The following is a 20018-nucleotide window of genomic DNA, read 5'->3' as shown; positions in this document are numbered from 1 at the left end:
CCCCCCAGGTAAACACCGAGCTGCACAAACAACAGGGAACAAGCAGGCCAGTGCATTCTTGCATTTAATAGAGATCTACTAGAGTGATGACTGCTTCCCCACCCTGCTGCAGCACACAGCGATGCTCCACAGGAGGGTCCTCAGGAGATCAACCATCTTCCTGAGGCTGCAGCCAACTCCTCGTGGGTTACTCCAGAGAAGCAGCAGGTCCGATGGTTCAGGGAGGAAGGGTGTCCACGCACCCTTGCTGTGACTCCAGAGGCACATCACTATTTAGCTCAAAAGCTGTGTTCTGCTCTTGGACTCTGACAAGCCTTCCCTGTCCGCACTCCAGTAGAGTTATGGTTTGGTCTCGACAGCAGTTGAGCTGCCAAAGGATCCAGTTTTCTCCACAAAATAAGTGTTATTCCAGCACAGACCGGTTTCCCCTGCAGATCCAGCGGTGTGCCAGCTGTCAGGCAGTGATGTTGGGTCAAATGGAGGATGCAGTGAGGGGGACTGGACAAGAAGGCACTGGGGGCCAAGCGCTGGCCTGGCTGGGGCAGGAAGAGGTGTCACCGTTTATGGGGACCCTTACCAAGGCAGGGTCCTGCTGGTACAATGTGTCAGTCCCGAGACAGTTGCGTTGGGGCAGAGGCAGCAACTGGTCCAAGAACAGCAGCAAAACTGGGCGTAAATTCTATGCTAAGGGCCAAAGCCAGGTTTGCACAGCCAAGCGAGCATCAGGGTGAGCGAGGCAGGAGGGTCTACTCTTCCTTGGCCCAGACGGATCTGTCTGCCTTCTCCTCCAGGTGGGGAATCACCGCCTCCGTGTAAAACTTCTCCAGCTTGGGCACCGTCTGTCCCCAGAACTCGGTGTCAAACTCCACGGGGACCACAGCCGTCTCCTTGGTGGTGTGCACCACGAAGTCGGCCTGCTGGAAGCCGGCGGCCGCCAGCTGGCACTGGACCTGGGTGAAGTAGGCATGATCCTTCTTCAGGGCATACGAGTCCCCGTCCACCTCCAGGCAGAAGTCCTTGTCCTTGCACGCCTCGCGCACCGTCCTGTTCCTGTGCTTGTAGGGACACTTCACCTCCAGCAGCCCCAGGGCCTTCCCCGTGGCCGCCTCCTTGATGATGCCGTCCGGGCTGGCGGCCATCCAGTTCTTCTCCGGGTGGATGAAGAGGCCGCAGTCCTCCACCCGCACCGGCGTGCCCACCGCCCGCGACTTCAGCTGCTCGTAGGCTTGCACGGCCGCCTTCTCTCTGCGGACCCCCCAGGCCATGGCTGGCGTCTGCACCCCGGGGCTGGAGCTCACCACCGCTTTCAGGTAAGACTGGGGCACCTCGTCCGTCCTGCCATTGGCGAACTTGCTGTTGGAGATCCTGGGGGCCACGGAGGCGGTGATGCGGTTCTGCCGCCACTCGTACCACTTGGGGTTGCTCCGCTGGCCCCGCGTTTCCTTCTCCACCCGTGCGATGTCCTGGCTCTCCAGGGGGGGCAGGAGCTGGCCCCAGGCCCCACTCAGCTCAGCCTCGGGCTGCTGCTTCTGTGGCCGTGGGTCAGATCTGGCCGGACCGGCGGCTCCTTTGGCACCAGGTGACTTCTTCTGGGTTGCAGAGCAACTCCCGGCGGATGCTGAGTGCTCGCCCCCGGCATCTCCTCGGGCTCCACGGGATGCTGTGGGTCTTGGCTGAGAGGAGTCTAACTTTTCTCCACGGGATGCTGTGGGTCTTGGCTGAGAGGAGTCTGACTTTGCCCCACGGGATGCTGTGGGTCTTGGCTGAGAGGAGTCTGACTTTTCTCCACGGGATTCTGTGGGTCTTGGCTGAGAGGAGTCTGACTTTTCTCCACGGGATGCTGTGGGTCTCAGTTGAGAGGAGTCTGACTTTTCTCCACGGGATGCTGTGGGTCTCGGCTGAGAGGTGTCTGACTTTGCCCCACGGGATGCTGTGGGTCTCGGTTGAGAGGAGTCTGGCTTTGCCCCACGGGATGCTGTGGGTCTCAGTTGAGAGGAGTCTGGCTTTGCCCCCCGGCCGGGGCCGGCAGCTGGAGCGTTCCTGGATCGGCTGCCCACGGCCGTGGCCTTGGCCTGGGTGGCTGAGGCAGAAGGCGGTGGGGCGGCGGGGGCGGTTTTGGGGGCGGCGGTGGCTGGCCGAGGGGATGATGTGCTGGTGGGCTCCTTCCTGGGTCTCCCCATCGTTACGTGTCAGGGGGTCTCGTGCTGTGGGTATGGAATCAAGTTGAGCGCACATCTCCAAAACACAAATTTCCATTTCTTTGGTCCTCCTTGAGCCTGCCTGTACTGGGTTTGCATGACAAGGTTTGGGGGGGGGGGGCTACAGGGGTGGCTTCTGTGAGAAGGGGCTAGAAGCTTCCCCTGTGTCTGACAGAGCCAATGCCAGACAGCTCCAAGACTGGCCAAGGCCGAGCCCATCAGCGACAGTGGTAGCGCCTCTGTGATAACATATCTAAGAAGGGGTCAAAAAACTGTGCAAGGGAAATTGCAGCTGGAGAGAGGAGTGAAAATATGTAAGAAAAACAACTCTGCAGACACCAAGGTCAGTGAAGGAGGGGGAGGAGGAGCTCCAGGCACCGGAGCAGATTCCCCTGCAGCCCGTGGTGAAGACCATGGTGAGGCAGGCTGTGCCCTGCAGCCCACGGAGGCCCACGGTGAGCAGATCTCCACCTGCAGCCCGTGGGGGACCCCACGCCGGAGCAGGTCATGCCCAAAGGAGGCTGTGACCCCACGGGGAGCCCACGCTGCAGCAGGCTCCTGGCAGGACCTGCGGCCCCACGAGGGATCCACGCTGGAGCAGTTAGTGAAGAACTGTCTCCCATGGGAGGAACCCCACGCTGGAGGAGGGGGAGAAGAGTGTGAGGAGTCCTCCCTCTGAGGAGGAAGGAGCAGAAGAAACGTGATGAACCGACCACAACCCCCCTTCCCTGTCCCCCTGCACTGCTGGCAGGGAGGGGGTAGAGAAATTCGGAATAAAGTTAAACCCAGGGAGAAGGGAGGGGTGGGGGGAAGGGGTTTTAAGATCTGGGTTTATTTCTCCTTACCCTACTCTGGTTTTGATTAATTTAATTTATTAACAATTTCCCCCGAGGTGAGTCTGCTTTGCCCACGAAGGTAACTGGTGATTGATCTCTCCCTGTCCTTATCTCAACCCGTGAGCCTTTCGTTGTATTTTCTCTCCCCTGTCCGGCTGAGGGGGCAGTGACAGAGCAGCTTTGGGGGCCCCTGGCACCCAGCCGGGGTCACCCCCCACACTCCCCAGGGTGCGGGCTGCCCCTGCGGCTCTGTCCCCACGCCTTCTCTTGGGTGACACCCCACGGGTGGCGTGCTGGCTGGTTCAGCAGTGCTGGGGTGCTTATGCACAAACACCACCCCCCCAAAAAAAAAACAGCCCTGCGTGGGGCTGGCGTTCCTGCCCCGTGGAGGCCCAGAGGACATTGGGGGGGGGGGGGGAGGGGGGAACGGGACAGCGGGGTCTTCCCAGGGACAAGGGAGTGGTGCCCGTGGGTGCCGCGGCTGCACGGGGACCACGGGACACCGCGTGGGGGCCGGATACGCTTGGGGACGCCCTCCTAGCACCGCCCCGGGGAACCCCACGAGTGCTTTGGGGTCAGGGCCCGGAGCTCCCTTCCTCCCCCCTCCCCGCCCCGCTCGGCAGCGGCCGGTTCCCGGTGCCGCCGCCCGGTCCCGCCCGCTCTCACCGCTCCGCCGCCGCTCCGGAAACGCGTCCCGGCCGCACCACGTGCCCGCGTGGGCGGCGGTGACACGGACACGCGGGGTGCGGGGCCGGGTGCCCGCCCCGCCTCGCCCTGCCCGCCGCTCCCACTAGAGGGAAGCAGCCGCCCGGCCATCCCCGCCCGTCCCCTCCCGCCTCCCCTTTTCCGCTCCGCGTCCTTCCCACACCACCCACGCGTGTGTGCCCCCCCCCCCCCATCCCCAACAACAACACTTTGCTACGGGCTGGGAACAAGCCCCGCGCCCCCCGCCCTTCCCTGCTTCTGGGCCGGTTTCCTTTTCTCCCAGTCCCTTCTCCTGGCGCAGTCTGGCTCCTGGGAGGGGACCCCAGCCCCGGGGACCCCAGCCCCGGGGACCCCAGCCCCGCCTGCAGGGAAGCAGACCAGCGCGGCCCTGCCTGGCACCCAGCACCCCACCCTTGCCCCCGGGGTCCCAGGGACAAGCTGACCTGACGGGGCCCCCCGCCGTGCTGCTGAACCCCAATTGCCGCTGGCCCAAGCTGATCCAAGCCACCACAGCCCACCACCAACCACCAGACCCTCGGAAGAAGGACGGCAGCAAGAAGCCGGAGCAATAACGCGCACCCTCGGGCACTCCCCGCGCACCTGGCCTCAGAGCCCGGGCAAAGGGCTTGGCCACCGCGCAGGAAGCAGAGAGGTCAGCGGCACGGCGAGTTTCGGGTTCCTGAAACCCACGGGGTTTCGTTTCCAGCAGCGAGCCTGGCGCCTTGGCGAGAGCCACCGACAGCCAGCGGCTGGGCTCGCTCAGCCGCCCCACGGCGAGGGCCCTGCGCCCACCCCACGGCTGTAGGCCCCCCGCTGTTTTCTGGCTGTAGAAAAGAAACCCAGCAGCCACCCGCGTGTGTCCTGGGTCTGTGTCAGAGCCACACTTCCAGCCCCGTCTGCCTGCACCAGCATCCTGGGAAGGTTTTGGTTAAGCCTGGGGCAGGAGCGCTGGCAGCGTTCCCAGCCCCTCTCCCTAGGGATCCCTGATGTCTCCGTGAGCCATCTCCATCTTTGCTGATGCTTCATTTCCTGCTGCCTTCTCCTTCCAGCCCCCCTGTAACTCCCTGCAGCTGGGTAGGCCAATATTGCACAGGTTAAACCACGGCACGCCTGATTTTGACCAGAAACAACACCAGCATTCCCCTCCCCCTCCTCCATGGCTACCCGTCCTCAGGATCTCGTTTAATTTGTGCTGATTAACGAGCAGCGGACAGCTGAGCAGGATGCCCCTGCCTGTCCCTCTCCCTGCCGGCAGAGCCTCTGCCTGGGCAGCTCTCAGCTGGGTCTGAGCAGCCGCAGCTGCGTCGGGCACAGTCGCTCCCAGCCTGACACGGGCTGGGATCTCCTCAGCCTGCGGGTTATTTCTTCCCATAGCACGGAATTCATGGGACTTATCAGTCACTCAGGACCTGAGAGAATCTGTAAAAGCTTTGGGGTCCATGCTCCCTCCAGCCAGCCCTACCTCTGGGTGATATTCAGATGAGTAAAACCACAACAAGGTACAGGTGATTTGGGGATAAATACCCGGATTATGACCCTGGGGTACCACAGCAGCCAGGGGTGAGGGTTGCATGGGGCTGCTGAATGGTGCTGTTGGGCTGAGCTGGGCCTGCATTTGCAGGGTTTAACACATGCCTTAGCTCAGCTGAAAAGCAATGCCGAGCTCTCTGGGGGTCTATTTGTGGCTGTGACGAGCTGCTGCAGGGAAGCTGTGACGGCGCAGAGCGGGGACACGCATGCCTGTTGTCTGACGCTGGTGTGAGCTCTGCACGGGGAGGGATGGAGCCCCCGTCTGCGCTTCCCGGGGGTGGCTGCGGATCGCCGGCAGGCTGGGGGGGGCTCGGCTGCGTCCCCGGTGCTGTGCACGCTCTGGTTATTCGCCTGCAGCAGCGCCGGGGCTGCAGACAGTGCTTGATGCCGTGCGCTGCCTGAGCCCCATCGCGCCGGCTGGTGGCACCAGCCCAGCGCTCGCATTTGGACACTCTTCTTCGCCTCAGCTTGGCCTAGAAACAATATCTCAGAGAAAAATCAAAGCTTGTGTTTTGGGGTGGGGTTTTTTTTTTTGTTGTTGTTGTTTGTTTGTTTTGGTTTGGTTTGTTTTCTTCTGGGGCTGGAGCAGCTGTGGCGCTTGCCACAACGTTGGGAGCGGGAGCCCCGTGCAACGGCGCAGGCTGCGTGGATGTGCTGCGGTGCGCGCTGCACCTCCAGCAGCTCACAGAGCTGGCATCTGTCATGTTGGGGGGGTTAATATATGGGTTAGCATCCTTCTCCTGCAGTCATCATGACAGAGAAGGAGAGCAGCTGCACACTTTAGCTCTCCTCTCTCCCCGTGCAGCACAGGGAGGGGAAGCGGCGTGCCATGGGGCATCTTGCACAGCGAGAGGGAATGGCTCAGCGTGCTCTTGCAAGCACCCCAGGGACACGTAGAGTGCCTCTCTGCCAGATAATTGTGTTGGCTGGAGCGCGGGGTAAGGGGTCGGGAGGGGGGAGTGTGCCCCACGGTACTGCGTGCGGCGAAGGGCGTCTTCTGCTGAGATTTTGCTCCTTTGCTCCTGCCGTCACCTGCGAAACCCGTACCGAGGAGCCGAAGCCGTAGCGGCGCGTGGGTCAGCTTAGAGGTGAGATTGGGTGGGGAGACGCTGCTCTGCCAGGCCTCCTCGCCCCCGGTGCTGCTCCGAAATCACCTGCCGAGGACTGGGGATCGGTCCCCACGCCGGCGCTGCCTGCTCTTTCTGCCCTGCTTTGTGCCTGCGTGGCTGGGCTGCCTCCGGGTTCGGCGTGGCTGCGACGGTGGGTTTTGTGGTGCACGGGAAGGGGGTGGCTCCCCTCTGCATGCTCTATAAAAAGAGCCGCGGCAGCACAGCCCTATCTATAGCACAGCGAGGGCGCTGCCTGGGAGAGGCAGGGCAGGGATTAGCCCCAAATCTGATGGTTTTCTCCGGTCCCGCTTGGGAATGCCGGGCCAGCAGTGGCAGCTGAGGGATTCCCAGTGCATCCCAAGCAGTGAGATCTCTGCCAGCAGACATGTCCTGGCTTTTCTGGGATTTCCTGACCGTCTGTAGCCTCCCCAAGGGGGGTTGTTGTCACACTTGTGACCCAAAGTCTGGTCTGTCCCCAAATCCACTCTCTTTTCTGCTCTCTGGGGCTGGGATTTCACTGCAGCACATGGAGACTGATAAGGATGGTCCCGGTGGCACCCCAGGGCATCTGGATTTGGGGTGGGTGCTCAGCACCCGCTTGTGCCCGATCCTTTTGCATCAGTCTCAGGGCAGCTGAGACCTTTCCTAGCAAAGCTGGTTGTGACACTTGTGGTGGTGTGACACTGTGGTATTTGCACTGGAGAGTTCAGCTGGCTGACGGGGGGTTGCGTTTTGCCCTGTGCTTTGTTTGGGGGGTACACCAGGGAGGTGGCTATGTGTTCCAGGTAGCCCAGCCTCATGTTTATGGGTGCCACAGCATCACCCTGGGGTCTCACCAGCACCCTGGTTCGGCTGGACATCGCCACACTGTGGGTGCAGAGCAGCCCACAGCAGAGGGCTCTGCTCTTGGCGGGTGCCTGTCACTCTCTAGGCGTGTCGGCCGTCCCCTGAGACCCCCAGCGCCACCCCCATGAGAGCATCCCCCCAGCCCTCCCCGGGGCGGCGGTACCGGGGAGTGTGTCTCTTTAATGAGGCTGGGCTTGGAGCAGCTCTGCCGCTGGCACAGGGAGTGAGGGATGGAGCGAGGGCGGTGAAGGAGCCAGTGCCAGAGAGGGAGCCTGCAGCAGGGAGAGGCGGGGAAGGACCGCTCATCCCCCCTGGGTACCGCAGCCCCCCAGCCAGAGGGGCAGGGGAACCCACCCCCAGGGCACAGGGCTCTGCGGAGGGCAGGGACCCAGCAGGTGCTGAGCTGAGTCTGCAGCCCCTGTGTCATCCTCCTCTTCCAGGTAAGGGCTGGGGGGGGCGGGGAGGGGGAGAGTCCGGGACCCTGTGGGTATCCTGCAATTTGTGGGTGCCCCAGGGTCACGCACCTGCTGTCAGGGGCAGCCCCGGATCGCAGGAGGGGTGTGAGGTGGGAGATGAGGCTGCAGGGCCACAAAAGTGCTGAAATCACCATCCGGTATGGACCCATCAGGGCTCGCCCTGATAACTGCTGGGAGCGTGCCCCAGGGTATCAGCAACCGGTTCCTGGCCCACACCACAGATGTCCTGTGGTGGGACCCTTCTGCAGGGCTGCACCCCCGGGATGTGCCTGTGTCGGGGGAAATCTGGGGGGCTGGGACATTTTTCGGAGGCGGGGGGGGGGTGCCTGTGTTAGGGTGCATGGAGGGCAAGTAACTCCTGTTCCCTGGCACGGGGATGGGGTTTTTCCAGGGGTTTTAGCAGCTCTGGGGAGGCGAGAGCAGCAGCACGGGTCTGGACACGGTGGTCCTGGATGCGGTGTGTGTGCATGCATGTACACGTGTGTGTGTGTGTGAGTGCAGCACTCTGCCCTGTGTTTCAACTTCCCAGCAGACAAAACAGCCAGGGGGACAGCACCAGAGGCTGGGGACAGCCCTTCACCCTGTCCTCTTCACCTGCAGCTGCCGGGGAAATCCCTTTCCCCTCCGCTCCTCCTCTTCGGGCTCTCTGCAAAGCAGCATGCCCCACGGGTGCTGGGCAGCAGCTCGGCCACCTCCTGCCTCTGTGGCTTCCTCCCTGCTCCAGGAATGGGGATGGATCTTGCTCTCCTGCCCTTGTGCCCCATCCCAGCAGTGATGGGGGGATGTCGTGCAGGGAGGGGAGGTGAGGGAGGCAGGGGGTAACGCGGGCGAGCAGGAGGGGCAGCAATGACCCCTCGCTCCTGGTGCTGCCACAGAGGTTTGGGCTCCTCTCCTTCAAGCCTTCTGTTTGTACCGGACTGTGCATCTGTCACCAGTGGAAATTTCCACTGGGTTTGCCTGTGCCGGGGCTGGCCTCATCCTTCCCCAGGACCACGCTGCACACCCACCGGCGTGGGCGGCTGTTGCTGCAGCAGGTGAAACTCTGAGAACTTTACAGGCAGCTAAGGAGCCTGCGGGGCTCGGGTGCCTGGCTTGCTGCAGCAGCCTTGCTGGAAAACCACCTGCCCACGGGCAAGAAGAGAAACATTAAGTTACTCTGACCTAGACAAGAGTTACCTCTTCCTTGACTTCACTAAGGGCTTTTTGCCGCTGGCACAGCGAGCTGCCCCCAGCCCTGCTCCTGTTGCAGCCCCCTCCATGTCAGGGGATGCTGCTGGTTAATCCAGCTCCTCCGGGCAGCAGGTGGGAAGGGAGGAAGAGGAGGGGGCTGTGAAGGCACTGGCAACCATATTAGGGATGGGGGGGGGGGGGGCAGGGACCTGTTGGTGATGCCACGTTGGCACCTGGGGACAATTTGCTGCCCCAGGGGAAGAGGATGAAGAAGCCAGGGTGAGGACTGTTGGGTCTGGTTTTATTCATTACCACAGGGCTTAGAGCAGCCAGCGTGAAGCACGGCAGGGCCAGATGGGGCCTGTTTACTCTGCGAGCTTAAATGTAAAGAGAAGTGATAAAAAGCAGCCGGGACAGCTTCTCCAGTAAGTCCCTGGTAAACAAGCCGACGGTGCCCTGGCCAGTGGGCGGCACAGCAAATAGCAGGCGCGTTGCTGAGCATTAAGCTGGGTGCCTTGGGAACAAATGGAAGGGCTTTGGGGTGAAATCCATCTTTAATGGCTCAGTATGGCTGGTTGGGGGGAGCCCTGGTCCGGGGAGCTCGGCTGGGTGCTGTGGTCAGGGCAGTACCTGGCTGATGATGTTCCCAGTGGTGGCACAGCCAGTACGGAGGGAAACTGGGCTGTGCAGTGATCCTGTGCTGCCTTGTGTGTTGGGAGAGCAGTTTGGGGGGCTCAGCGGTGCGCGCAGCGTCCTGCACGCAGGGTGGAGGATTGGCAATGGCAAGGGGTGGTTGGGTAGCCAGGACCTGCCAGCATAACCCCGCGATGCCATTGGAACAGGCAAACAGCTCCCCTCTGGTGTAATGGACTTATTTTCCTGGGATGCAGCCACGTTGCTAATGCACTTCTGCGCTTCTCAGGGGCTCCCTGCCTTGCGCCCACTGTGGGCAGCTCGGTCCTGGCGCTGCCTCCGAGGATGTAGCCCCACTCCGCCTCCAGGGATGCTCTGGGAGAGGCACCCTGTGACCGCATGCCGAGGGCACACCGAGCCTCCCGTTACCGATGCTCGTACGAGCCGTTCCCGGCACGAAGGCCGCTGGAATGGGGGGACCAGATGGTTCGCTTGTACCTGGCCTTGTCCTTGCCCTGGGCACGTTGCACGCCGAAGCACCAGCACACGGCGTGACGCGGGGACCTCGCTGCTGTTGGGTTGGGTGGGGGATACAGCGCGGAGGTGCAGACCCACGCCCGGAGCAGGACCCACGCACACCGTCCGTGGAGAAGCAGGGCTAAGGCTGACCCAAATATTTTACATGAATATTTGATGGCACGAGGTGGGGTGATGTTAGAGAGATGCTTTGGCTCTGGACAATCATGTGAGATGCTGCTCCCGGGTGGTTTTCCCAAGGGGTAGAGCGGTGTGGAGTGATTTGGTGCCCTGGCTGGAAGGCATCCCCAGCCCCAGCCAATTCTCTTTCCACAGCTGCTGCTGAAGGGTGGGATGCAGGACGTGTCCATCTCTGGGCAGAATGTTACTTGCCCAGAGGCAGAGAGCATCATCCCCTGAGCTGGCCTCCCCCCCGGCAGTGTATTCCCCTCTGCGCTGCTCTTCAAAGCAGTGCTGACCTTGCTGTTAATTATTAAACCCCCAGCAAACATTGCTCACTGTTTTGCCCTAGTTACACTGTGGGCTTCTCACTTTTTTTTTTTTTTTTTTTTTAAAAAAAATTACCCTGGTAACCTCTGTGGGTGGATGGAGATGGGAGCAGCAGACGCTCCTCTCCCCGTCAGTGTGGGAGATGGTCTGGGGAGGCTCTGGAGCCACCAGGCTGCTGTGGGGTGGCTGAGAGATGGACTGCATGTGGCTGGCCATTATCCATCCTGTCCAGGAGTCCCCGCTTGTCTGCCAGGGCTTGAGGCTTGTCTAACTACTGCTGCCCACAGGAGAAGTCGTTTTGCTGTCCAGCAGCCAGGTTTATTTACCGATCGGGTGGAAGAGCTTTCTGCGGGCTCCTGTGGCTCCAGACCCAGTTTGTAGGTGGGCTGGGGTCCAAGCAGAGACCTGGGTCCAAGTCCAGGTGTTTTGTGGATGCTGCAGAGAAGCGTCCCCGGGATGGGGAGCGCTGGGGACCTGCTCCCCGCTTGCAGACTGGGCAGATGGAAGCAGCTTGCATGCACAAGCCCCTTCCCAGCAGACTCCGTCCAAGAGAACCCAGAGCCTGCCTCCCCTCTGCCCACAGCTGCCCACTGAGGGACCATGCCGGGCCTGTACACCCTCTCCTCCTGGGAGGCTCTGCCCCTGAAGAGCTCCGAGGTGAAGGCTTGTGCCAACGGGTACTCCCTGAGCATCACCGCTCACCTCGTGTACACCAACCCCCACGAGGAGCCTGTGGAAGGTAAGGGGGAGCTAACAGGGCTGGCAGGGACCCGGGCTGCCTGCATGGCCCCCTAAAAGCACCTGTACTGGAGAGCATCCCATCTCCAGCCCCCAAATCTTGCTCAGTTTGGGGAGCAAAGGCAGATGCCAGAGGTGGTGGGGACACCGCCGACACACAGCATCGCCTTGTGGGCAGAAGAGTGAGGCTGAGCAAAACCACTCCTATCATTGATGAAGAGGGGGATTTCATCCTCCCTGCCCTCCCCTGGGCTAGCGAGGAGGCTCTGGGCGGATCCTGGGTGTTGCTCTGCTCTTGTGCAGCTAAATCGCCCTGCAAGCCAGACAGGCAATTAGCGGTGCTGCCATGGGCGACACTGTGCCACAGCTGTGTCCGTGCCGGGATCTGCCTCGGCGCTCTCTCCTGCCCACAGGCATCTTCATCTACCCGCTGGAGGAGTCGGAGGTGGTGGCCGGCTTTGAGGCGGCGGTGGGCAGCCGGCGGGTGACGTTCCAGGTCCAGAACCGGCACCGGGCGCAGGATTGCTGCCTGCAGTGCGGCCCCAGCCCCGGCCGGCCGCGCCGCTGTGCGGGTGGTAAGTGCCGTGGCACGGGTGACCCTCTTGGGTCACCTGGCAGGGGGGCTCAGAACTAGCGGGGGTGAAAAGTGGGGGGGATACGAGGGGCTGAGACCCCCTGGCAGGCCGCCGTGGTGCCTTGGAGGATCTCTGGGGCTGGAGTTCTCAGCCTCCCCTTTCCCCTCCTTCCACCTCTCCTGGGGCTTTATCCATCCCTTTATGTCTCCCTCGTTACACCTGCCCTATGTTGTCCCCTTTGAGAGTAATTAGGACAATTAACGCCTTCCCAACCTCACATGCCCCAATGACCCACTCAACATCCTTGCCCTGCCCAGGCCACATCGTCCTGGATGAAGATACAGAGCACTCCACCTTCATCATCGTCACAGGCGCGCTGTGCCCGGCAGAGAGCCTGGCCGTCACCCTGAGCACAGCGCAGGAGCTGGCCACGCTGCCGGATGGGGCCCTGCGCCTCCTCCTCCCCCCCATCCTCACACCCCGCGTCCCTGATGTCCCCGAGAGCGAGCCGGCAAGCTTGTGTGACGACAGGTTGGCCCTATGGTGATTTTCATGGCTTCCTCAGTCTCCGCCATCCCGGGGGGGGATGCCGATGCTGGGCGATTGGGGAGGGGGGTGGGAGCCATCACCACCTCTCCCCTCGCAGCCCCACTAGCTGTTTTGGGGGGCCGGGTGCCCGGAGCCAGCCGTCCCCCACGGCGCCTGTGGAGAGCGTGGATGTCTTTCGGGGACGACCCTGCAACCCTTTTCCTTACGAGTTTACCTTTGAGCTGCTGGTGAAGGGCCCCTGCTTGCTGGCAGGTAGGGGGGCGGCTCGTGCGGTGTTGGTTGGTTGGGCAAAACCTCCTCAGAATGCAGGCAATGTCCCCCCCCAGGACAGTGCCCCCCTGGTCCCTCCACACGTCTAGGAGGACGTGAGCCCCCTTCCCCAGACATCCTCTTGCACTCCCTACACGTGAAGAAGCCCTTTCCCCATCCCACACCCAGGGCTGGGACCCCCCCAAAGTCACCCCACGTGCAGCTCTGGGTCAGCAACCTCCTTTCCCGGGGAGACACGATGGATGGGGGAGAAGACGGGCGAGGAGGGGATGCGGGTCAGTGGGGACGCGCTCCTGGCCACCGGCCCAGTCCATCCCATTAGAGTGGGCAGGGAGCAGCCACCACCGCGGTGTCTGGTCCAGCACGGGCGTGGAGCCCGGTGGGCGGGGGGCTGAGGTGGGGGATGTGAGGGGCTGCCCTGCCACCACCTCCTCCTCCTCCTCCTCCTCCTCGCAGGGCTGGAGAGCCCGTCGCACACCCTGCGAGCTGATGCTGACCCCTGGGCCAGCTCTGCCACCACCACCTGCGTCACCCTGGCCGAGCCCCACCGCTATGACAGGGACCTGGAGATCATCCTCTACCCCTGCGGTGAGGAGGGATGGTGCTCTCGGCGGGTTTGGGGGGAGATGGAGAGCAAAAGCATCCAGAGCAGCCCCCGGGCTGGCTCCAAGCCCCCCCGTCCCCCCCTCCAGAGCCTCACCACCCTCACCTGGTGATGGAGGACGGCACCATGACATACCCCGAGTACGAGGCCCATGTCCGGAGCCGCCGGGATTACGTGCGGATTGCCAGGAAGGACGGCAGTGGCGAGAGACAGGTGACGGGGCACAGCCACCGCTGGCCCGGCGGGGAGGAGGAGGAGGAGGAGGAAGGAGGAGGTGGGACGTGGGTGAGGAAGACCTCGGCACAGGCCAAGGGGGTGTGAGAAAGCCCCCGGCCCGCCTGGTTCGCAGGTGGCTTTCGTGCAGAAGCGTTTCCACAAAGACATCTTCCCCAACCCCGTGCTGATGCTGAACTTCTGCCCAGCGGCGGAGGGTGCCCCCGGGGACCTGCAGAGCGTCACCCGTGAGGTCCTCTTCCTCGTCGACTGCAGCAGCACCATGAGCGGACCCGACCTTGACAAGGTCAAGGTGAGTCACAGCCGCAGGGCCGGGGATGCTCCCCGGGTGGCCGGTCCTTAGCAGCGCTCCCCGGTCCCCGCTGTCACCCCAGGAGGCTTTGCTGGTGGCCCTGAAGAGCCTCCCGTCGGGGACGCTGCTCAACGTCGCCGGCTTCGGCGCCGACATCAAGCCGCTCTTCCCATCCAGCCGCCTCTGCAGCAACGTGAGTTCCGCCGGGCAAATCCCCCCCCCCCCCCCCAGCCCCTCTCCGCCCCCCCCTTCTGGCTCCCCAGCGTGGGGTCGGGGACCGCTGCGAGGCCGGCTCTCCGTGCGGGCAGGAGACGCTGCGGCGTGCCTGCGAGCACGTCGGTGGGCTGCGGGCAGACGCGGGCAGCGCCAACCTGCTGGCAGCCCTGGGCTGGGCGCTGGCGCAGCCCCTCCACCACGGCTACCCCCGCCAGCTCTTCCTCTTCACCGACGCGGCGGCGGGCAACGCGGGCAGGATCCTCCGGCTGGTGCGCAGGCAGGCCAGCACCGTCAGGTACGGCGCCAGCGCTGCGGCGGGGGCGCGGTGCTCTCCACGTCCTCTGAGCTGTTCCCACTGATTTCTCCTTCTGCAGCCCCAAATCTCGCTTCTACCAGCCCTGAGGGTGTCCTTCACCCATCACTTCCCCCAACCTCACTCGGCTTCCCCCAGCGCGTCCCAACCCGGCGCGCAGCCGGGACAGCATCTCTGGCTTATCAAACACCCCTGCCCATCCCCGCTGCGGGCTGCCCAGCCCCCAGCACTGGCCCGGCCGTGGCTTTTCATCGCCTGGCTCTTCCCTGCAGGTGCTTCAGCTTCGGCATGGGCCCGCGGGCGTGCCGGCGGCTGCTGAAGGGCATGGCCAAGGTGAGCCGAGGCCGCGCTGAGTTCCTGAGCCCGGCCGAGAGGCTGCAGCCCAAGGTAATGCCCGGGAAGGGGCAGGGGGTCACGGGGGGTCACTTCAGTGTCCGACACCGGCTCCTCTCCCCGCTCCAGCTGATCAAGTCCCTGAAGAAGGCGATCGAGCCGGCCATCAGCGACATCACCATCGACTGGTACGTCCCCGACAGCATGGAGGCTCTGCTCTCGCCCACCGAGCTCCCGGCCCTCTACCCCGGGGACCGTCTCATCAGCTACTGCGTCCTCTACAGCATCGCCCGCTTCCGCGACAGGCGCCCGCCGGTACGACCGGCACCGCGCTGGCATGGGGAGGGCGGCGTGTTCCCGGTGCCGCCGGGTTCTCCCCGTGCCGGGGGGCTGGCAGCAGTGCCCTCTCTCCTTCAGGGCCGGGAAGGGGCTCGCCGGGGCTCAGCCTTCCCCTCCCAGGAGGAGGTGCCCAGTCCCCGGGAGAGCCGCCAGCCGCCCCGGAACGCCCCGGGATCTGGGGATGCCTCCCTGGAGCTCTCCACCGGGGGCACGGAGGTGTCGGAGCGGAGTGAGTGGGGCCGGGGTCAGGGTGGGGGGGCAGGCGTGGGAGCCGTGGGCTGACGGGGTGTGCGCTCACCGGGCAGGTGCAGATCCCATTTCGGGGGGAGACATCTGGAAACGGATTTACCAGCCCTCCTACATCCAGGAGCAGTACGTCCTGACACACTGTTCCGTCAGCACCGACCGCAGCCGGGGGCTGCTCTCTCGCAGCTCCACCAGCAGCGAGTCCACCGGCTCCCGTGACGTGGCCCCCGAGGGCAGCTCCTTGGCCCCTAGTGCCGATGCCACCTCTCAGCAGGGCCAGAAGAGCCTGTCCCTCTGCGAGTCCTCCACCAAATCTGCCCCGCTGCCCTCCACTCTGGTCAGCACCAAGGTAAGGATGCCAATGGGGTGCAAGGGCTCATGAATGGGGGGGTGCTGCTCTTGGCTTAGCTAGGGTCTCACTGCCCCATTGTGCCTGGACATGCAGCCACCAGGCTGGAAACTGGAGTGCTGTAGCCTGGATTTTAAGCCAGGATCAGCTGTGGGTGCTGTGAGGAAGCTCCTTGGGTGTTTTTGTCCTACTGGAGCAGGACAGCTGGGGACCAAGTAGCTGATCCCCCAGCTCCCTGGGCTGGTAGTTAGCTGGGTGGCTAACAAATCCCCTTAGCCAGCTCAGGTCCTCGCTGATGCTGCAGAAATCAAGTGAAAATAGCTGGGCCAGCATCAGGTAACAAACCTGCCAAGCTGGAGAGGAGGGGGTAGGCTTCCTGAGCTCCTGCCTGGCTCCTTCAGCCCTTGGCAAACGCCGCCTGACACTTCATTAGTGATGGGCCACATATCTGCTGCTTCGTACCTGGGTTTAAAACCCAGCCAGGTCGCTTGGATGGGGAGAGGCAGCTCCCCCTTTCCGCCCCCCCCTCAACCCGGTGATGATGGCCCTGAGGCCGGGTGAGGCCAGCCGTCACCCAGCCCCAGGACACGCTCCTTCCCGATGGCACGGGTTAGGTAACCCGCTCCTGCTGCACAACAGCACAGCTGGTGGCCTTTGCTGCCGAAATGTCAAGCGTAAGTGATTTCCCCACAGCGTAAGTGATCCCCTCTCCCCAGCTCCCCCGCTGCCGGGGCAAGAGGTGGTGTGTGGGTGTCGCTGCCCCGCCGGAGCTTTTAGGCGAAGAAGAATCTCAGGGTGGGAACACCACTCGGCACTGGGGACTGCTTCCCACGACAGCCCCGCACACACAAACGTCCCCGCCAACTCCTCCTGCCTCGGCGTCAGCCTCAGTCATCCCCCCCCTCCCCCCCGGGGTTGTCTGCAAACGCCTGTCTCGGTGCCGTTGGTCCTTCCCACGTGTATTTGGAGCCTGGCGAGCGTCACCCGCCGCCCCGGGGAGGCTGCCGGGTGCCAGCCTGCGGAGCAGCGGGGCTGGGCGTCAGCCAGCCGCTCCGGCCAACAAGCCAGCCAGGGCCACGGGTGCCCCGTCACGGCTTGGTGCAGGCTGGGCTCTGCGCCGGTGCCTTTGCCGGGGGCTGGCTGTCAGCCTCCCCCCCGCTGCAGGTGACGGTGGCCCTGAGCACGGAGGAGCTGGCGCGGAGGAAGAAGGTGTCGGCACGTGCCGCCCTGGCCGGCCGCAGCTTTTCCTCGCCTCACGGGGAGCTGGATGCCCACCGGCTCTGCCAGGCCCTGGAGAAGGTGTCACAGAAGAGGAACCAGTCCCTGGAGGGGCGGCTGGACGAGCTGGGACCCCGGGCACGGCGGCTGCAGCCCAGCGTGGTGGAATCAAGTGTGTGCTGGCTCCGGGGGACAAGGACAGCGGGGATGGAGATGGGTCCCCCCACCTCGCTGAGCCCACGTCTTGCCATTGCCCAGATAACCTCCTCTCGCCCACCCACCTGGACTGGGACATGCTGGTGGAGCCCTCCTACCTCTTCAGTCCCTCGCCAGCGCCGGAGCCGAGCCTGGGCGATGCCGGCTTGCCCCTGCGCTGCCAGGTGGTGATCCACGCGCTGCGAGCCGGCAAGCCGGTGTCCTGGGAAGTGACGGCCTCGCTGGAGTCGCTGCTGCAGCCCCGGGAGGGGCCGGGCAGGGAGGACCCCCCGTGGCGGGCGGGCAAGGCCGGGGACAAGCCCTTGCACCGCTTGGCAGCACGCTCCGTCATCCAGGACAACGAGAAGACGGCGCAGCGGGAAGCCGAGCTGGAGCAGGGTGGGTGCTGGCGCGTGTCCCCCCACCCACCCCAGCGTGCCCCCCACCTCTAACCGCCTTGCTCCGTGCAGGTTTCGCCCGCCGGTTTCGCCTGAAAGCCGTGCAAACCAGCAAAGCCTGCAACGTGCCTTCTCTCTACACCCGCCTGGTGCCTGTGGACGGGGCCACCCAGGCAGCCCTGCCCGCAGCCCCCGAGGTGTGGGGCACAGGTACAGCCGGGGTGGGGGCCTGGCGTGCTGGGGAGGGGGCGGTGAGGGGACGTCGGGCTGAGGTGGCACTGTCCCTTGCAGCTGGCTCGGCCGGCCGGCCACGAGCCGCCGTGGCAGGGAGCTGGCACCACAGGAGCTCCTCAGGGGGTCTGGGCCAGCAGCGGGATGCGGAGGAGCAGGATGAAGCCGCTGTGGCTGCAGGTACAGAGCTGAGCCCTTAGAGCTGTTTGTGCTCCCCAGGGACCTGCCCAAGCGCCGGGGTCCCTGGGGGACCCTCAGCTCACAGCTGTGTGGGGCTGGTCTCAGCTGGAGTGCTGGGGATGCCCGGGGGAGAGGCATTTGCCCCACACTGAGGGAGGGGGGGATACACACACATGGCGGGGGGGGGGGCACCGTAGCAGCCCCTGGCAGCAGCTTTGGGCCATGAGGGTCCCAGGAGCCCAGGGGCCCGCAGGGCTTTGCTCTTTTGCAGAGCGAGACGAGACCCCCGGGTCACCGGCCAGCGCCTCCTCCCCGACCTATGGCTGGGAAAAGCAGAACTTCTCAAACGGTGCGTCCGGGGTGGGGGGGCCGGGGACAGGGGGTGCCCCCAGCACCCTGTTGCTGGCAGCTGAGAGCTGGAGCGTCTGATGTGCCCTGGCTGCCCAGGGCACAGGGGCTGAACCAAACCGGCCTCACAGGTGCTGGGGAGTGGGACACACCCCTGGGTGCATCATGGACCCCCCCCCCAGCCCCGTGCTCAGCTCTCCTTCCCCCCCCACCTCACAGGGCCTCCAACCAGCCCCTCCACCACCTCCATGGGCTCCCAGAAATCCACGGAGAGCATCACTGGCTCCAGGTGAAGCTGCGGGATGGGGGGGCGGGGGGATGCGAGAGCCCAGAAAATGGCACGTTGAGAGGAGAGGGGGACAGTGACACCTTTTGGTGTAAAGGCGGGGGGTGGGGGTGTGTGTTTGGTGTTCTAGCCCCTTCCCTGCAGCCGGCTGGGGTCCAGCTGCCCTTTGGGAATTGCCCCCCACGCCCCATTAAGGCACCCGTTGGCCCCACAGGTTCAGCCTGAGCAGGCGCAGGGGGCCCAGCCTGGTGCTGCGCCCGCAGTGCCTCAGCCCGGAAAGCGAGCGCTCTGGCACCCACGCTAGCCACGACTACCTCCCACTGGTAAGGACCCCGTCCCGTCCCACTCGGGGAGCGGGGCGGGGGGCGAGCAGGCACCTTCCCCGCTGGGCTGCAGCCGAGCGCCCAGGCGATGCCCGGCAGCGGCACCCAGCTGAGGATGCAAACCCGATGCTCAGCCCTTGAATGGCTCCGGGGGGGGCCTTTGCTGGTGCTTTTTTGGGGGGGTGGGTGCATCCCCAGGAACACTCCCGCAGCCTGGTCTGCACCCCTGCCTGCCTCCCCCTTGCAGGTGCAGCTGCAGCAAGCCTGGGGGCCGTTCCAGCTCACCGAGAGCTTCTCCGAAGTGGTGCAGATCCCCCTGGACCGCCTGCGCCGGGCCTCCCCCTACGCCTCCCACCGAGCCAGCCTCAGCCCCGTGTCGCCGGGGGCCAGGAGCAGCCCCGAGGCAGGGCCTGGCGGCGAGGAGGGCGAGGAGCCCGGCTCGCCCCCATCCCGCAGCACTTGCTCCGAGGTGCCCAGCGTGGCCGTCTGGGCGCAGGCGGACAGCGGGCACGGCTCCGAGTCTGACACCGGCCCCCACTCGGCTGCCCCCTCCGAGGCCGGCGTGAGCTGGCAGGACGCGGGGCCGGAGGACCTGGAGAGTGCCAGCTGGGCCACAGCCGTGGCCTTGGCGTGGCTGGAGCATCGCTGCGCCGGCTTCTTCGAGGAGTGGGAGCTGGTGGCGGCCAAGGCGGACGCGTGGCTGCAGGCGCAGCGGCTGCCCGAGGGGGTGGACGTGGGCTGCCTCAAAGGGGCGGCCAGGCACTTGTTCCTGCTGCTGCGTCACTGGGACGAGAACATCAAGCTGAACATGCTGTGCTACAACCCCAACAACGTCTGACGGCCGCCGGAGGGGCCAATAAAGATGCCTGGCTCCGCACTGCCTGCACCGCTGTCTCTGTTACGGGCAGGGAGCCGTCAGCTCGTTCAGGCCATGCTGGGGCTCACCAGAGCCCTGGGGGTTGGGTGTTAGCTCCTTCCCAACCATCTCCCGTGGGAGGGAGCAGACAGGGGACTAGGCAAAGCTGTGCTGGAAGGATCCCTGGGCTGCATCAAGGTGATTCAAACCTTGAGGCAAAGCAATTTTGCAGATCCTCTGGCTTAACCTCACCCGGGAGGCTGCTCCCCTGCCCCGGGCAGCACTCTCCCAGGGCTGGGAAGGGAGCTCCCACGGCCCGGGGTGGCTGCTCTGCCTCCCCGCTGGTGGGGCAGGCCGAGGCACGGCCATCCTGACACCATCACGGCACGAGGACGC

At 64.4% G+C, this 20018-nt stretch overlaps 2 protein-coding genes across 7 annotated transcripts; one reads left to right on the top strand and one right to left on the bottom strand.

The window, feature by feature from the left end:
• Window positions 1–46: 46 nt before the first annotated feature.
• LOC122154170 (flocculation protein FLO11-like) lies at window positions 47–4346 on the bottom strand. Of its 3 annotated transcripts, XM_042801066.1 has the most exons (3): window positions 3701–3844; window positions 1996–2204; window positions 47–1950 (listed from the first exon to the last, which is right to left on the bottom strand). In XM_042801066.1, the coding sequence occupies exons 2-3, from the start codon at window positions 2178–2180 to the stop codon at window positions 747–749; spliced, it is 1389 nt and encodes a 462-aa protein (XP_042657000.1). In that variant the 5' UTR covers window positions 2181–2204; window positions 3701–3844; the 3' UTR covers window positions 47–746. The 3 variants fall into 3 exon arrangements, with proteins under 3 accessions (XP_042657000.1, XP_042656992.1, XP_042656989.1); XM_042801058.1 differs by lacking the exon at window positions 3701–3844 and adding an exon at window positions 4183–4346 and having other exon boundaries at window positions 47–2204; XM_042801055.1 differs by having other exon boundaries at window positions 47–2204; window positions 3701–3842.
• Window positions 4347–5083: 737 nt separating this feature from the next.
• VWA5B2 (von Willebrand factor A domain containing 5B2) lies at window positions 5084–19643 on the top strand. 4 transcript variants are annotated; one of them, XM_042801009.1, is made up of 22 exons: window positions 5084–5238; window positions 11113–11268; window positions 11681–11842; window positions 12160–12385; window positions 12489–12643; window positions 13118–13249; window positions 13354–13478; window positions 13615–13791; window positions 13874–13984; window positions 14100–14302; window positions 14593–14707; window positions 14783–14968; window positions 15071–15221; window positions 15298–15587; window positions 16752–16977; window positions 17064–17399; window positions 17471–17608; window positions 17690–17809; window positions 18081–18158; window positions 18377–18446; window positions 18658–18766; window positions 19014–19643. In XM_042801009.1, the coding sequence occupies exons 2-22, from the start codon at window positions 11130–11132 to the stop codon at window positions 19602–19604; spliced, it is 3840 nt and encodes a 1279-aa protein (XP_042656943.1). In that variant the 5' UTR covers window positions 5084–5238; window positions 11113–11129; the 3' UTR covers window positions 19605–19643. The 4 variants fall into 4 exon arrangements, with proteins under 4 accessions (XP_042656943.1, XP_042656938.1, XP_042656950.1 ...); XM_042801004.1 differs by lacking the exon at window positions 5084–5238 and adding an exon at window positions 6290–6357; XM_042801016.1 differs by lacking the exon at window positions 5084–5238 and adding an exon at window positions 7459–7664 and having other exon boundaries at window positions 12160–12373.
• Window positions 19644–20018: the final 375 nt, after the last annotated feature.

The sequence above is a fragment of the Tyto alba genome, unplaced genomic scaffold (assembly GCF_018691265.1).
Source record: "Tyto alba isolate M040663 unplaced genomic scaffold, T.alba_DEE_v4.0 Super-Scaffold_10, whole genome shotgun sequence".
Classification (NCBI taxonomy): Eukaryota; Metazoa; Chordata; class Aves; order Strigiformes; family Tytonidae; genus Tyto; species Tyto alba.
This window is presented reverse-complemented; position numbering and strand designations above follow the sequence as displayed.